This window comes from Triturus cristatus, chromosome 3_1 (assembly GCF_964204655.1).
Source record: "Triturus cristatus chromosome 3_1, aTriCri1.1, whole genome shotgun sequence".
In the NCBI taxonomy this organism is placed as follows: Eukaryota; Metazoa; Chordata; class Amphibia; order Caudata; family Salamandridae; genus Triturus; species Triturus cristatus.
Window position 1 is genome coordinate 862,716,636 of NC_140583.1, and position 18,844 is coordinate 862,735,479.

Sequence of the window (18,844 nt, forward strand, 5' to 3'; positions counted from 1 at the left end):
CAGGTTGGTCCTGATCTTCTTGAGAACTTGAGGCAGGAGTGGTAGCTGCAGTAAGACATGTAGCAGTCACAAATTCCACTCAAGGCGGAATATATCTCAGAGCAAGACATGTTGAAAACTCCAATGCGCAAAAGTGCTGACATTGCACATTCTTAGCATTGGTGAACAAATTGAGCCACGGTTCTCCTCATGCACGGAAGAAATCTTGTGCCACCCACAGGTCTCATTTGTTATATACAAATTAAAAACATCACTGAAATATTACATGTTTCCGTAGTGTCGTGGTCGAATGCCTTAGGATTTAAAGCATGGCAATTTAACCAAAGAAAATAATCTGATGCACAGGAAGCCAACAAACGTTGCTAAAGTCCTCATTCGTTACGTAAAAATTATAAATATCACTGAAATATTACATGTTTCTGTAGTGTCATGGCTGAGTGCCCTAGGAATTAAAGCATGGCAATTTGTTCTAAGACTAAGACAATAATCAGATTCACAGAAAGGCAACAAAGAAAAATCATGTTTTAATATGAATACAAGTTTACATGAAATCTTAATTAACAATTTAGACACATTACATATTCAAATTTTCAAATATCTGTACACAAAATTAGACTGGTTATGCTTGCGCAAGGCGCTCTAGGATGCTTCGGTAATCTGAGACAAGCTGCTGGTAGCTCTCTTCCAACTGTTTATGTTGTAGGTTTAGGTCTATTTGGTTCATCTGGTTCGTCAGCTCTTCGGGTTTGAGGCACTTTTTCATCTTGGCCATCTCCCTTTGGTTTTTCTAAAAAAAACAAAAAGTTAGTTTAGTTTTCACTCAAACTTTGATAATCCTGCATTAAAAATACAGTTTTCTTTGTATGTTGTATCACTCAAAACAATAAAAACTTGTTTATCAAAAAAAAAAAAAAATACAGTTTTCTATGCAGTAATTACAAGAGTGTACTCCTATGGGTCACAGATGCTTACAAGCGCTGACAACAGGCCAACATCTAAGGTCAGTTCAGTAGAACAAAAAACTGGTTGGCATTAGCCGAGCAATCGTAGTTGCATGTTTTTACAGGTGCACTTGCAGGCAAGTTTGTGGGCGCGAAGCAATGATTTGACTTAAACCGTGGCAAGGTACGTCCAAAGCTTCGAATTAAAAACTCTGCTCATCATATCTTTGGCCGTAACTAGAAGGCAACATCTCGTCACTACCACTGTGGACCACACAAGGGCTCGGGAAAAGGCGTAAGTTAAAGTGCTATATAAAACTCCGTAAAAAAAAAAATGCTGCTTCCTCCTCCCAATCACAAGTGTTTTCCGATGTCTGTGCACTTTCTACACTTCCTCGCAGCATAAAAGTGTAACTTGCTGACAAGATTTGAAGATTCATATTTAGAACTTTAAGGGGAAAAAACAATCCCAGGTACTATTAGTACACAGACTTTTTTTTTTCCGTCAACAAATGTTAAACTTCCACCATAAGGACACAAAAGTGACCGGACGGTGGCACTTATATTCAGCTAAGTAATGGCAGAAGTCTGCATTCAATTTGTTTCAAAAGGGTAGTTATCCTGAAGGTGACTGGCTTCGTTTCAGTCATTTTTATTGTGGCTTTGGTTTAGTTTAAACTGCCGTGGTGGCTTTGGTTGAATTAGTCTTACTGTATAATTAAGACTTTTCTTTAGTGATTTCTTCATTTTTGCATTTTGTTCATGGCCTGTTCTCTTGAATGGCTTAGTTTAATGAATTATCTTGGAGAATGTCTCATTTGTCTGCTTACTACCCCTCCCCACCCACTGGCGATTTAATGGCAACAGCTGCACGATCGTGCTACAGCTCGGTGTACAGGCTGGTCTGAAGCAAGCCTACCATGTCTCAGGACACTCACTGGGCAGTTAACTAGCAATCTGCGAATGTACCCATGCTTTGCAGTCCTTCACCCATTAAGAGTGGCCACTTGATAGCCGAGTGTGTGCCTGGTTCAAGCTTCTCTACCGATTAGGTACTTCTTGCCTTCTCTCAAACTCCATAGAAAGACATCTGAACACAATTTCACTGGCTTTAAAACCTAGACTTTTCACAGTTGGTCATGAGACTAACTCATACTGCTGGTCACACACTTTTTCGTGGTTCAATAAGTACGAGTTACTTACCTTCGGTAACAATGTATCTGGTAGAGATGTTGTCTAGTTGCAGATTCCTTAACTTGGAATATCCCCAGGCGTCAGACTGGATGCAGAAAAACTTGCAGAAGCTCCTTTGCGTGCCGGGGGACAGCACCACACGACCCTGCCCTGACGTCAGTTTTCTTCGGAGAAACTTTTCCGCGACAACGCGGAGTCACCAATAAAAAAAACTGTGAAAGTATGGGAACAGTGTGCGATGGATGAAAATCCGTGAATAAATAAGGAGGATGGTGCAGACACCATCGTGAAAGACAGAATTAGACACTACCTACATATAGGTGAAAGAGCTGTGAGAAAGAACCTCGCAAGCTAAGCGAAGATCCTTCCGTAGTGTAAGAAGGGAAGAACATCTCAGACAGAAACGGACTGTTAGTACCATGCAGAATAACAGACAAAAATATACTGTCAGTACCATGCAGAACCGTGCCGTCCAGCAACAACGGAGCAGAGAGAGAACAGTCCACCGCAGGAATGAAAAGTCTGGCACTGCCCCTGTAGTAACGGAGGTCTGCAACAGAGGCGAACAGAGCCCCAAAGAAGACTACAGTAGAGGAGCCCAGAACCCTGAGCCAACAGAGAAGGCGGAAGACCGCAGGAGAAGAAGAAAAGGAAGAGGAATCTCCTGGTGAAGGACAATTGAAAAGGCCTTATTTTACAGATAAGAAACCTTTGAGAGGGAGGCAACAGTAGAATTGTGACAGAAACCCCTGAGAGGGAGTCAGTGGTATTATGGCCAGTCTCAAAGGGACGCAACAATGTAAGCACCTACGAGAGAAAAAACCCATGCCAACTGTAACAGGGGGGCCAGCAGAGAACCCGACTTGGCAAGGTCCTCGCAGAACGGGGATGCTGGGTGGGCGTTAAGGAATCTGCGGCTAGACAACGTCTCCACCAGATACATCGTTACCGAAGGTAAGTAACTCGTACATCTGATAGAGACATCTAGCCGCAGATTCATTAACTTAGAATAGATACCACAGCCATACCCCAAACGGGAGGTGGGTCTGTGACAGATCGCGCCAAGCATGGATCCGGCAACAGAGTGACGGATACAGGGGGGAGGCTGTGGTGGAACAGCCCGACAGCAACCAAAAGCATCTCGGAAGAGCAGAAATAACGGGATGGGAGATATCCTAAAAATGCCAGAATGGCGCTACACCACACCCATATTAAAAAGGGGACAGGTAGAATTGTCTGAGCCAGAAAGAAGGACCACTCTCCGCTTAATGGCGCACAATCAGGAGACAGACTCAAGTTCAAAAGAACCAGAAGAGATGCAACCAGAGCCTAACAGACTAGCCCATAGAAGGAAGGCTGAAGGCGCAGGTGCCAAAAGCCCAAAAGCAAGAGCTAGAACCTGAGCAATGCGCTTGGAATAGCTGGCGGAACAAGAAACACGGCAAGTGCACACCTAATCCTAAAAAGGGGAAATAGGTGAAAATAGCATCAATGTTAAACCCGCTGAAGCAGGTAGAAACACGCAGCAGGCAAACGGCCACAGAGACCTAAAAATGGCTTACACAAAAAGCTTAAAAGTGCCCGACCGGGCAGTATGAAGCCAAAGCGAGAAACAACCCACAATATCGACTTGCAGGCAGCAGTCAAGGACCACTGCCATCATAAGAGCTGTCCCACAGGCATAGCCTTAACAAACGGAAAGAGCCTCAGAATCCGAGACCGAACAGTCCAGAAAAGGCACGTATGGTGTGGAACACCAAAAAGGGAGCATTTGTCGAATTGGGAAATCACCCCAGTAAGTGGAAGCAAGGAGGAACTAATGGGCAACTTGCAACCACTCAGAAAAGCTCCCCCACACATCGCAGCCCCGAAAAGAGGTGGCGATGTAGGAAGAGTAATACCAAAGCAACCTGCACATATACATAAATGTATAAACATATAAATATGTAGAGACAGAACAAGCCAGGAGGATGAACATGTCTATACCAGAGCATACCTAGTACAGTAAGGGCAGGTAGGAGCCGTTTTTGAAGAAGAGAGCAAGAAACCTCCCAAGGAGGTGGAACAGGCAACAGGCAGGATGACCAGGACGCAAGAAGATGGCACCAGGGAAAAACCTAGAACGCCGTACAACGGCGATACCCAAGCGATGCATGGAGCCCACAGGATCTCCAGGCCCAGGTGAAATAAGCAAAGCATACCAATACCCCACATGGAGAGTGCATACCCCCAAACAACGGGGAACACCTCTTAGGGCAATAGGCCAAGCCAAAAGAGCGCAGTAATGAACCAAACTCGTGAACATGAGTTCCGAGCCGTATGACATTACCCAGCTAAGCCACCGGCTCAATACCACAGTCAGAGGACCAGACACAGCAATCTGTGGTACACGGACCAACTGGCGGCCCAAAGCAAAACGCATCCTAGGGATGCCAATAAAATGGTAATCACCCTTGACCACAGGAAAAGAAGACGTAAGGCTCACCGCCAATGTAAAACACAGAGCGCAGCTAAAGGATGCGAAATGAAAAAGTACCACCACAGAAGAAAGGCCTACGAAGACCTAAGTGGGAGGACGAAAGCCCGCAATGAGTCGATGAACAGCCGACTCGGCGTGAGCATCAAAAAGCAAAACCCCATCAAAGGGTAAGTCAACCAGTCGCTCTCGGATATTTTCGGGGAAGACACTATCGTGTAACGAAGCGTGACGCCTTAAGGCAACAGAGCATGCCATAGCACGTCCCAAAGAATCCGCAGTATCTAAAGCTGAGCGGATTGTGAATTCGGTAAGGTCGCGGCCATCCCGGAGGAGGCGGAGATCAACCCGAGCACCTTCAGAGGTGGCCGAAAGCAAATACTAAGTAGCCAGTGCTAAAATACACATTGTATTCAAGGATCGTAGGGTCATACTAGTGGAGGCAAAGACTTTCCTGCCCCATGACTCTAGCCATCGGGACTCCCGAGAGGGAGGAAGCCTTAGAGGAGGCAGGGAGGGGAAAGCAGTCTGCAACACAAACCCTTGCACATCAGGGTGTACAAAAAGACAAACAGGATCATGCGGAGCTGGACGGAGGCGGTGCAAAACTGAACAAGCCACCGGATCACCTGAAGCTGGTCGGACCCAGGTACCTAAAAGGGTATCATAGGGGGAAGCCTCAAAGGGTAGAAGCGGCTCCACAGTCCCGGACACCCGATGAAGGACCTCAAGCAAGGGGTCGACAGATAAGGGGGCAGAAGGGGGTTGCATGCTCAAAATGCGGGTGGCCAATGAGACCACCCTCAAAAAAGCCTCACCGGCCTCTGTAGCCCTCCGTGGAGGAGACAACAACTCATCAGTGGGGGAGGGTTGTAAACTGACCCTCCCCAGACAGTGAGGGTGCGACCAATGTTCCACAGAAGGGAGTCCCATTGAAGAATGAGGATCCTGACGTTGCTCTCCTGGGGAGGTGAAGAGCCTGCTGGATCTGGGAGCTCCCGAGGAAGCTCAACAAATTCCAAGGGGGGCACAGGCAACAGTACGTCCGGTGATGGTGGGCTAGAAGATGGCACCAAACTCCCTCCCGAGGCCTCTGCGAAGAGTCCAAAATTCTGCGCTGATACGGCGCCGAAGCGACGCAAGTGGGCGCCAATCCAGCGTCATTAGACGCCGACTCGGCTACGTCCGGCATAGACTCTCCACCATCCGGCGCCGAGACTATGATAAGTTCCCCTTCCGAGGAAGGAGCAGACGCCGGAGCCGGCGAGGTAGGCTTTTGGCCCCGGCCCTGCGCCAAATCCACCTTTTCCATGCTAGGCTCTGACTCCGGGGAAAGGAGCAGGGGCGGAGCCGAGAAGGCGAGCCTCCGACGCCGGTACGACACCGACCCCGGCTCTGGACAGGCAGCCGCCTGCCCGGCCCGGGGCATATGAACAGGCTCTGACTCCAGAGAAAGCAATGGAGGTGGAGCTGGGGAGGCGAGCCGGCTCCGGACAGGCGACCGTCTGACCGGGAGCCTGGGGTGTGCTCAGAGCAGGGCTATGAGCACCGGCAACCACCTGCGGCGCCGCAGGAAACCCAGCGGGGCTATGCGGCGCAGCGGAGACGCTGTGGGTCGTAGAGGGGGACCCCGGCAGGCCACGCTCTAACAACTCCACGTGGACCGCAGAGGGGGACCCAATTGGGCCGCGCCCTAACGGTACCACACATCCGACGTCCTTGGCGGGTAGAGGCTCAATTGGCGCCAAGGGCAAACCCATCGGCAAATACGTCGGAGAGCCCACAAGAAGCTGAGGCCCTGAGGATGCCCCAGGGACGGGAGAGGGCCCAAGGGAGGCCTGCAAAGCTGCAGCATATGCCTCCATTTGGGCCAGAGTTGCCTTCAATTACAGATCCCCCCAGCAGAACATTGTCCAGCACGGAACATGCAGCTTACCATATTGTGCATTGTGCCATATTTATTTGCTATTCCCAATACTTCAACAGTCACTGCCGTAGTCAGTGAGGCCCAGAAAGTGCCAGGGTTTACACAGAGTTGGAAGAAACTAATTGGAACTAAGCAATCTGGACAATCTTCTGCCTGTCTCCCCGCTCTCTGCTGCAGTAAAGGTGCTTCAGGATATGGTGTCCATCCAACATGGGAAGTTATGCACCAAATCTGGGCTGGCAGAAAACCTCTTCAGTATCGTGTACGATGTTGAGCGTTTCATGTTCTCCCGTTCACTGTGACATTTGAGACAGTCGGACACACTAAGTAGCCAATACACTTGCAGGTATTTGGACCATACTTAAATGGTTTGACTCCTTTGGAACAATTGCGCCAAGGCAGTATGCTTCCCTTTTATACTCTTCTGAGCTTTGTTCAGTGACCTGTGGTGTGCCGGAGGGCTCTCTAAGTCACTAAGTTTGTTTCATGGCAAACCTCATCAGATCTCCAGGCAGCTATTCGTACATGTACACCAACACAAAGCTACTTCTCCACGTAGCTGGGTGTTGCTGCTAGATTACAGGCATACATGTTGGTAGTTAGGCATGAAGTGAACAGTCACTGTCCGAGTATCCTAATAGCGTATGGTAGTATAGTGGCTGTTATTTATGGTAACAGGAATTGTGTGATCAGTATTTCTGGCCACGGGAACCTAACCTAGTCCCAGACTAGAAAAATCATGAACTGTAGAAATGGTTTTCAACATTCTTGTTGGTTCTATATGTTTAAGTTGTCTCCTCAGCACACTTTCTCCAGCTTAAGCAACAGAAAACAATCAGCAAATTAGCCAGCGTCAAATCATCTTTTGGGTGTATAAACATGTTGTAAATGGCTATGCCAAAACAGTCAAAACAAAACAGACCGCCTTTAACTGCACATCTGTGTGAACCTTCAGCATGCTAGACACTGCCATTTCTGGCATGTCTCCAGCACAACTACTTCAATTTACATATAATGACTGGTTTGCAGACCAACAATTGTGGTTAGGTCTATCCACATCGACTAACGGTACCAAAATTGATCTGCAACCTTTTCCTACTCGGAAGACCAGCAGATTTCCATTAACTACCCTTGGAACAGAATACCAAGCGGTTTGTAGAGAAGTGAATCCCAGCACAATCTTAAGTCAGGTTTTAAGATGCTAAGAAAAGATATCCCCACTGCTTATCCCCCAAAAATAAAATAAAATGCAACATAACATTTAAGAGAAGCCAACAGGTCAAAATGGTCATGCGTCAGGTTTGCTAGAATCTGATTAAGGTCTCAACAGAACACTGGGCATCTAATTGGAAGAAACCGGAGTATCAGGCTCATAAAAGTTGATGGCATGCTAAATTTGTAAGTACCTAGGCCTTGACTAATAAGATTATATTACCTCTAGGTGGGTTTTGAAGATGCCCATCTGATTCAGCTACAAGAAGTGATAAAGTAATGACATTCAGCAAGAAAGTAAATGGACTGTACTTCTGTTTGGGCAGAATGGCAGAACCTCTGCAATTTTTGCCTAGTGTACAACCTCCTTACGGCTGCCAGGATATCCAGGTTTTCTGTAGATAGGCCAATGTGATCAAAAACTTTTCAGGAACAATACAGATGAGCAATGGTAGAGCAGGATGTAGAACGCTTCCCCATTCCATTGGAAGGCCTCTCCTGTGGGGGAGACATATGTGTTCCTCCTGAAGTAGAAGAACTAGGTCCTAGAAAAAAACTTGGCAAGATAAAGTTATCTCAGACTATGAACATGCTGAGTTACCAAGGATCTTCTGTAGGACCTTCAGGAGTCGCAGGAAAGGCACACAGAAACCTTACTTTCCAGTCCAAAATAAGGCTGTCCCTGAGGAATTCCAGACCTCCTGCCTAGCCATCAAGCAAACTGGTCCTATTTGGAATTCAGATGCAATAAGATCACCTGGCAGGAGTAAGAAACAATGAGGGTTGGAGCCTGTAGACAATCAGTGGTGACTACACTTTGAAAAAGAGTGAATACAGCCTCAAACAGAGGTCTGAGCTAGGAATGAAGTACTACACAGAAGCAAAACCTGTGATTAAGTCAGAAAAGAGCTAGAACGGGTTCTGCTGTTTTTGATCCAGCTATCAGTTAGGTTTCCAATGGAGTCTACATTCCCTTTGAGGTGAAGTGCCAAGGGAGAATTTAGAACTGAGTGCTGACGAGTTCGCTGCTACTGAGAGACTGCGGAGAGCAATGAAACTTATTACTGTAGGAATAACTACTACAGGAATTGCCCACAGGAGAAGCTAGGCTCTATTCCCCAGTGCAAGTCTTCAGTGTCATTGCAACAAAGTGAAACCAAGTCCTCTGATCTATGCACAGGGTGGGAGATTTGCAACAAGTGCCCACAATTAAAAACATGCTAAGTGACTTAGTAAGTTGATGGAGTGGGACACCTACGCACAGAATGCAGGTTTGTATTCTTCAGAGCTGAAGGGGTTTAACATTTTTTTTAAACAAGGGTCATTCAGCTCCCTGGAAGCTTGGTGCCATTTTCTAGGTCCTTAATCAGATATAGTTGAAGCAGACTTTTTGGTACCAGGGGAAACCTGTCACATGACCTGAATCCTTCACCTTTGAGTTTATTTGAAGTGCTTGTTTAGGGTAAGTGAATGTAACCTTGACATTAGAAGGAAAGGGTCACTGATGCATGCAAGCAAAGGTTCAATTTATTATCTTTTCAAGAAGTTTCACCTCACACAAACCCTCCTCTTAAAAAATTACTAGCTTTAAAAGGTGCAAAAGCATCCTTAAAACAGCCTACAAGTCTGGAACATACAACACCCCAGGTAAATACATTGAATTAACTCCCACTTAATCGCAGGAACAATCCTATGCATCTTGCATAACTACATGAGGGGCAGAACAAAGTATTACTATAGAAATGGGGTCCAGGCGCAGGGGCATTAGGTTGGTGGGGCTTGCGTGCTAGGAGCACACCCCTCTGCCTGTTGCTTGTTGGCTTGTTTGACAGTTCGCTCCCAGCCAAGCCGGCTATGCTGAGACTTGGGCTATTGGGAGCCATCAGCCTTCAGGTTACAGCACTAGCGTTTATGCCTCCTACTGCTGGCCATAAATATTCCCAGTCTGCAACCCTACAGTCTCAACTCAGCTCACTTCCACTCCTTGCTGCAGCTGCAAAGGCCTTGTTAGGCCCATCAGGCCCATTAGCAGCTACTCTTCGAGTGTGTACACGCCAAATCTGCAAATCCCAGCAGAAGCTTTGGGTGGGGGTTTCTAGCCTGCTCGTGCCACTCCCCTGGAACCATTGTACACAAAGTTCCAGGGAAGGTGAGGTGGCGCTCACTGAAGAGACTCATTGCAATACATTCTACAGCAGAGCACCGTGCACAGCAGAAATCGCATTAGGTGTGTGACAAGGGCTAAAGCAGGGGCTAAAAAGCTAAGGATGAACGTGGAAGGCAAATAGGACGCAGAAATATTAATGGAGGATGAATTCGGCCGGGGAGTCTCCCCAGGTGGCCTTAACATAAGCCTGATTATAGGCACTGTGGCCAGATTGTAAAAGATGAATCATATGCCAGTATTATAGAGTGCACTATGTGAGGTGCAGCCACGTGTACAGGAGAAAAGAAGCCAGGTCCAGACCCCCTCACAAATCAAGCACAAGCAATTATTGGTCAACACCATAAATTATTTTGGGTCCCTTTCAGAGTATATTTGCTGGTATTTCTCCTGTTGCTGTAACGTTCCCCCACTGGTACAACAGCAGCCTCGACAGTTATCTGGTCTACCTGGCTTGAACCCTGTATCTACGCAGCCTAAACTGATGGTTTCCAACAGCGCAGTCCGGAAATTAACAGACCAGAATTTAATAACAGCAGCTCCGAAGCTCCCTCAAGTAGCCGATGTTTAACTGGATACAACAAGGCGTACGGGAAGGCATACGCCAGTTGAGGAGCAGGGCGCAATAGCAACTGATCGCCAAAACTTAAATAGCCACTCCTTGTGGCCAGAAGTGCGCCAGACCCCAGCGCTCTCCCCCTCACCTCCCAAGGATTTTACTAGGTCTCAAGTAGTCCATTGAACTGGTCAACTAATAACTGAAAAGGTCCAGGGCTGATGCAGCCTGACCCCTGAAAGGTGCAAATACAGTCCCAGGCTTAATCCGGATCCTGGATCCTTAATAGATTCCGGAGCATCATTGGATTAATTTCCCACAGACTATGAGGACCTGATCAATATGAGATGTAATAACAAAGCAGATGTACAGCCAAAAGGGGGGTCATCAGACAAATAGCCATGTGGGAAAATACCTACTTGTGGATTCCAACCTTACCAGCGAAGGGCGATCGAAGAAATATGGACACCACCTGCCCAACCTATTCTAAGTTTCATGAAAGCCATGTGCAGGATACTAGCTTCAATAGCTATTGCACTGACCTCAAAGTCATTGAAAACGGACAATCAAATCCAGGTACTAATGGTAACCCTAAGCACTGTGAACGCAAAACCAGAATTGACCAAAGAATGGCTGGAATTGAGGGAGCTGTGAAGAGTAAACTCGCATAGCCAGCTATGCCAGGGGAGGTGTTTCCCTGTTCTTCCATACTGAATAAGGTGCAAGAGATTCCACAAACCTTAGCCTCAATCATGGAGGACTGCAAGTCTTAGCTCTCAAGAAAGGCAAGGGAGATGCCCACAAGCGAGCTAGTGGGCCAGTCTCTCCCAAAGAATGACAACGGTAATAATGGATGCAAATGGAACTATGAAAAGACAATGTTGAGAACAGTTATAAGGAATGCCCCTAGGGCACACAAATCCTAAAACAGGCGGATTAGGAGATTCCTATCTTCAATAAGACCAAGCAAAAAAATTCAACAGACTGAAAGAAATGGGAAAAAAGGCACTGAAAGGCATGTGGGAAGGTCACTAGTTCCCCTGGGCCCCCGGAAACTTCCTCACTGGTACGCCAGCCCCCGAAGCCCCCTGAACAATCTTCAAGTGCACAAAATCCTACATTGATCTCTTCTTCTAAGGCTCTGGAGGGGAAAGAGGTCAACATACTCAAAACCCCACTAAACAGTGAGCAGATTCCGCAGCCTAGTAATCTATCCCTTCGGTACTTGCCCTCTACCTACTCCAGCCTCTTATGTGACAAACCGTGAAAGCTACACACAGCAATAGATTCCCCACTGGCCAGTGACCTAATCAGGCAACTAACCCAAAAGAGTAATGAAGGCAAGAGAGCTCTGCTCAGTAGTTGCACTGATGATAAAGCTGTATGCACCAAGGTGCCACAAGGTTGGACGTCACTAAAAGCAAGCTTGGATTCTATCCCCCAGGTGTGTCACTACCAGCTTACTAAGGCAGCCCCACAAGGGCTCCCGGTGAGAGCCCTGGGTGCAATACTGCTGGAACACGCTCCCAGGGAAGGGCCAGACCAGCCTTTTCCAATGATGGCAACAGGAGCTGCAAGAAGCGGGCCCATCAATAGAGTGGTGGCACAGGATGATGTGCAATCAACTAACATCACTGGATGACCAGAGGCGAGGGAGTCATGTTAGTGCAGGAAAGTGATACTCTGGCCTCTGTCGCCATGCCAAATCTCAATTTCAACTTAGCGCACCCAAAAACAATTCATATACGATACCAAAATCTATCAAAGATACAAAAGGCCGAAGAGGAAGAAGATCTAGGCCTCCTCCTTCACACTGTCCCTACCAGTTCCATGGACTCAGGTGACCACTGCTTCAAGCTCCTAACAATAACATTTCAAATTGTACTAAGGATGCTATGTAAGCAGATGCTGTGTAACATGTTGGGTCAGGGTCTGGCTCGCCCACCATTTGGGCCTTAAATATTGCAACCCTATAGACAGTTCAGCTGCCCTACCCAGATGAATGAAAGTCCTAGAGGTAGTTTCGCTTTAGTCTTCACCCCAATGTATCACTCAAGAGGGAATCATGCAAGGATAAACATGTGCAATATTCTCAAACTGGCCAACGCATTACCAGGTTAAGCCCAAATAACTTCTAATGATCTGCTAGGCATAAGATTAATCCTGTGAGGGGTCTGGCTGGGGAGGTAGCAGATGCTAACACTCTGCAGTATTTATGCTGCAGCAGACATATAATCAAGCATGTGAAAGATTTGGAAACCTGGGGTGTAATAGTTTAGAAGCCGTCTGTTCAGCCATACCCTCCCATGTTTTAGGAGAGCCCTGAAAGGGATCATAACCCACATTTTGAAGAGAAGGTAGATTTCTATCCAATTCTAAACAGAGCATGTGGCCCCCTCCTAGCCTTTCCCACTGAAAACAGATCTTAGGAAACTAAGGTTCCATGTAGCAACAAACCAAGCCATAGCAGGGAATTCACAATTCCAACCAGGTGGGCAGCCCAAAGTCACCCCGAATCCCACCTACTTGCAACCCTATCTCGGTCACTGGCACGGTTGGGCAAACATGCAGTTATTTATAGGGAATACAGTGATCCCTTAAACCAGCTGTCCATCAGATGCAGATAACAAGCTGGAACATTGCGGGTCTACGCAAGGAGCTGCAAGATAAGGATTGGGTAGCATACATGAAGCTAAAGGATGTCTGCTGCCTGCAAGAAAACGGAGCATAGGAGAAAATAGACTTAGGGGGGTTAATTTTTTTCAAGATAATTGTCTCAAGTCAAACAAGGGAACGGAGCAAAGGATGGCTTTCATATGTGTTAAAGCCTCCTGTACTCTTAATACTACAGTATCATTCTTTTGAATAAACAATAACATCCAACACTAAGTTTGAAAAAGGAAATGGAGTGATTGATCTTATCAATATCTATTTACCACAATGTGGGAAGGATGAAACCTCAATGTTCCTAAAATCCTTGGAAAGATACATTGCTTTCTACTATAAGGCAAGAAAGCGCCACCACTCACTCATTTCTTAATAATCAGGGGAGAAAGATAACACTATGTGGAGACTTGAACACCAGTCTTCACCCAGTCCTGAAGGACCAAGAAGTAATGGAGGAGTACTGAGCCTAAGGGCTTCCACATCTCCCATGCAAGGGCTATAGTACATCAAAAAAGGCAGATCAAATAAGTAATACCATCCTAAATATGGGCTTGAGACCTCTGAATGGCCGGACCACTTCTGATAATCCATCGAGACTAACTTTTTGCGTGGGGAAAGTGCCAGCGCTATTGATTACGTCAAGATTAATCTGGAAACTTCGAACTTGGTAACATATGTATGCAGAAGAAAGATTAGCGACTGATAACGATCCACTTGACCTTGTGGTCAATTTTGCAGTCTCAACTTAAGAACAGTTGAGACAATTTGTATATACCTGTAGACTCACCCTGAATGGTAACAGGAAAGAACTTTCCAGAGTCCCTATTAAATGAGAAATAGTGGACTTCTCAAAGAACCTGCAGTGGAATGCTATCTACACTGTGCTGAGTGTGGAGGCCAAGGATTCTGGCTCCGCGATCAAATCATTCAAGTCAGTGCTTACAGCCACCACTCCAGTATTATTAGTTCAAAAAGAAAGCGGGGATATGACAGTGCAAGGCTCCTACCTTGATTGGTATGATAAGGAATGCACTGAAAAGAAGGAGGAGCTCTCAAAAAAAGAAGGACCACCCCGAGGAGGTGGGGGTTGGGGGTGGTGAGACTCAGCTGCTGGACGCCTGAAGGGCCTACAAACTTCTTATACCATACAAAAAGAGAAACCCGAGTGCCAAGGCACGGAGGGCTCTGCAAGATGCAATCGATCTAAAAGATACAAACAACTTCTGGGAAATCATAGGATGGAGCTGCACAGGTCAAGGCAAGAAGTTAGAGGCCAACATAAGCCCTGTAAGATGGGTAAATCACTTCGCCTCACTATATCAAGCAGCTACGGAGCTTGATTTGCGAAGTATAAACATGGATCCGCAGAGAGCCATAGAGAACCAAGTTACATCCATAGCCTTCCTGTGCAATCACCACCACGAGGACAAGGCATTTAGCAAAGAGGAAATAGCCCAGGCTAAATAAAATCAACAACTGGTAAAAGCCTCAGACAAGGTGCCAGTAGATGTGTTAAAAAAGAATCTGGACTTGTGGCTGCGAGTGAGTAACATTTTTATTGTATAGTTAATTAGAACCATAGCAATTAAGCATAAAATGATCAATCAACAACGATAATCTAAATTTTTAAACACTTAATTAACACTAAAATAAACGATATTCCATTATTCAGGTAGTCAGCAATATACCTTACTAAAGTGCCACATGCCTCGGTCTGCCCCAATCTAAAATCACAGTTTCCTTTATAAAAGTAAAAGAATCTCATGTCCACTAAAATTTGTGTTCAATATAAATATTCATAATAAAAAGTCAGCGATACTTGTGGCTGTGTCCCTTAACAGCAGCCTTTATTGACATCTTAGCGAAATGTGTGGTTTCAGAATCTTGGAAGTCCTCCATAATAGTCCTTATACATAATAGAGGTTAGAGGGATAATCCTACTATTGCCTAATCTCACTGCTGGACGGTGTAGGTAAAATCTTTTGTAAAATGCAGCTTTCTCGCCTGGAATATTGGACGAAGGATAACTGTACATTGTTTCACCTTCAAGCTGGCTTTCGCAAGGTACAGAGTACAATGGATCAAGTCCTGCGACAAGACAGGATTTGTTTGAAATATGAGACTCTTCGAAATTCACCTATTTTCCTGGCCTTTATAGACCTAACAAGAGGTTTTGATAGCGTGGACCGGACAATATTTTGGCGCACTTTGGAGAACAAGCTGTCCTCAAATATCTATTAAAATTGCTAATTATTCTCCTTACTGACGACATAGCAGTTGTAAAATATGGTCCCAAAAGCAAATGCATGGCCAGGTTTGGTAGATCTACTGGGGTCAGGCAGGCATGCGTGATAGCACCAGCTTCATCTCCAGCTCAAAGATACCCTTAGGGGTGACAGTGCTGCGCTTTACAAGTACTGATTGATTTAACATTTACAACAACAACATAGGGAAGTGGCTTGCAATCTTGCCTTGGATGTACCCAAGCTGGGGAAGGACCAAATCTCGATCCTCATGTTCGCCGATGATGCGGTCATCCTAGCACTGAAGGCTACTGGAAGGATCTGAACTTTACTGTAAACTCACAAAACTATTAACACAGAAAACTAAGTTCATGGGAATGAAATCGAAGGCCAAGCTAAGATCGACCTTTAGGATCTATGCAAATCCGATAGAGCGGGTTAAAACTTTTAATTTATTGATCATTTTTTTTACAATCTTTGGTGGCAAACTTATCATTGTGTCTACTGGATACCCAAGATCTGTTAAACAAATTGACGGACGTTGAATGGAGAGTTGACGGACGTTGAATGGAGAGAGGCTATCTCCTTTGCAACGTTGGAGGTCAAATATCTATACACCTGTATACCCAAAGACAATGGCATCACTACTGTATGCCACATTCTGGGAACAGAAAAGCCACACTTATGGAATACACTGAGACGCATGGTATAGGAAAATAACATCTTGCTCCATAATCAACAGTGGCATAAACAGATATTGGGGGTGGCGATGGGAGAAAAATGTCTGTCGTATGCCAAACTTTACATGGGTTATTTTGAAAAGTTCCACCTTTGGAGAATGTGTGTACCTGCCCTGACTGCCAACATATTGTTTTGGGGCAGGTACATAGGCGATATTGTTATGATCTGGACAGGCTCAGAGACCATGTTCAATGACCTAGTGGTTTATTTGAACAATAACGATTCCAACTTGAGATTCACCTAACATAACAGTATATTTTCTGCAGAATTCCTAGATGTGACGATTTACACACACATCTCTCGAATTGCCTCTTGTCTGTACAGAAAAACGTCATGCAATGTTGTTTTAAACGCTGCCAGTAAGCATCCCAGACACCAGATTCAGGCCATTCTGTTTGGGGAAATGGTCCGCCTTCGGCGGAACTGTAGCGAGGAGAATGAATTAAACTTGGAACTCAAACAAATGGAGACAAGATTTATCATCTTTGTGAACCCCATGTAATAAGAATAAACGTAAACACCTTCTAGCACGCATCACTCCATACACTAGAAATAGTAATGAGATCTATAACATCATGCGCAAACACTGGCATATCTCGACTCTAGACTTAAAGTTAGAAAGCACCAAGCATAAAATTGTTTTGAAAAAAGGCACCATTATCCGCAACAGAATATGCCAAAGTTTCTTACCACCTGAACCCCTGGGCTGCCGCCATCACATGGCTACTGCCTAAACCAAAAGGATTTTTCAAATGCAGCAAGTGTAACATCCATCCATTGAGTTTGGACAAAACTAGCACATTTCAATTTAACAATAGTGCATGCTTCTCTATTCACGATTTTAGCAACTGTGGAAGTAAATTTGTGAATTAGGTTATTATTGGTCACTGTTCCCCAATATATGTGGGTAGCACAATTAGATGCTTTAGGGAAATAATATCGGAACACATACGTGCCATTCGGAATAGGGATAGCAGATAGCCTCTAGCAATACATTACAACTTAATGCATGCAGATAAAGATGACATTAGGATCACGTGTCATGTGCTGGAACTGGGGAAGATGCTCCAACACAGTGGCAACGAAGTAGCCCTGCTAAATTAACAAGAAGCAAAGTGGCTTATCAGGCTACGTGCTGTTGACTGAGGTCTCAATGTCGATAGGGAACTACATAATTTTCTGTTTGCCAATTGAACTCTACTTGTTTGTACCACTAGGTCTTCTTAGTGGGAACAAGCTTTGCAGCTTCGGATGGTGTCTTTCCACATGCCGAACCAGTTACACAGATTATACAATATATGTACACTGTGTCCTTATTTCATGCTATTGTGCCTCTGACAACATCGCACTTTCCTTAATTTGAATGTACTTACTTTGGTCTCTGCTATTCCTCGGTCACTCTGGATCTCGCCTCATTATGGCAGTGTTACATCTTCCTCTTTACTCAATTGCATCCTTTAGATCCTATCATGAGTGCACCTATTCCAATTATGAATGATTATTTACTAAGGCCAAAATCCTGATGTTGGAATTTTACATCTTTTCCTTCTCTAATTGCATCTTGAAAGTGTATAGTTTTGACACTGGTGAGATATGCCCTATGTTTCGGTGTGTGTGGGTGTACTTGTTCTTATTATGAATGGTCACCCACTTGTGCTACCAATTATTGTTTCTGTTATAGATTCTTGGTGAGTAGTTCCGAAGACGAGTCAGTTTTATGTGTCTATGATCTAATGTTCATTACTTCAGGATACTGATAACTATACTGTTCAAACTATTGCCGTTTGAGAGATTACACATCTTCTAGAGTGGCTTGGACACAACTATGCAAATTTTGCAAATAAATCTAGTTGCATACCATTGGCTTTCATTGTTGAACAAGTTACTTACCTTCAGTAACAATGTATCTGTAAGAGACATAGGTTAGTTGTAGATTCCTTACCTTAGACTTTCCCCCAGGGTCAGTCGGGATCCAGGGATTTTTCTTTAGCAGTACCCCTGCACGTCGGTAGGTGGCGTCTGTCGACTGCGTCGTGGTCGCTGGTATGACATTGCGGTGCCTACTTAGACACTGCTCCTGTGCGCGGACGTCAGTTCTGACACTACTTTCCACGCCAGAAGCACAGAGCCATGAAAGACACTGACCACTGGCGTGCCACAACTAGGGTCCTGTAAGGGAGTCCTTATCCCTATAAGTCAGTTTGCAGAGTGGGGAGGATGGGTGGGGCTGTGAGGAATTTACAACTAACCTATGTCTCTTACAGAAACATCGTTACCGAAGGTAAGTAACTTGTTCATATGAAAGACAGTTGTAGATTCCTTACCTTAGAATAGATACCCCAGCAATACCATCCCCTAAGGAGGGTCTGCGAACCAAGTTCAGACTAGAGAGGACTGAACGGGCTAAATAGCCGTTCCTCAGGACTTGGCTGTCCAGGCAGCAATGACAGGTAAATGTGTGCAGAGATGAGGTAAATGTGTGCAGAGATGCCCACGTTGCTGCATGGCAGATATCAAGCAGTGGGACTCAACGTGCCAATGCAGTGGTTGCTGCCATAGCCCTAGTGGAATGAGCACGCAGCCCCACAGGTGGATCCATCTTTGCTAAAGCATAGCAGCTCTTTATGCAAAGGACAACCCATCGAGAGATGGTACGTTTTTGAACAGCCCAACCTTTCTTGGGACCAACATGTCCAATAAAAAATTGATCGTCCACCCGGAAA

At 45.5% G+C, this 18,844-nt stretch overlaps 1 protein-coding gene across 5 annotated transcripts in view; it reads right to left on the reverse strand.

Annotated features, from left to right (window-relative positions):
* Positions 1-505: 505 nt before the first annotated feature.
* HAT1 (histone acetyltransferase 1) overlaps positions 506-18,844 on the reverse strand; it is a 241,655-nt gene continuing 223,316 nt past the window's right edge. For all 5 annotated transcript variants that reach the window (XM_085645300.1, XM_085645299.1, XM_085645297.1 and 2 more), the window contains one exon: positions 506-787. In XM_085645300.1, coding sequence (XP_085501426.1) covers positions 620-787 — 168 coding nt within the window. In that variant the 3' untranslated portion in view covers positions 506-619. The remainder of the gene's footprint in view (positions 788-18,844) is intronic.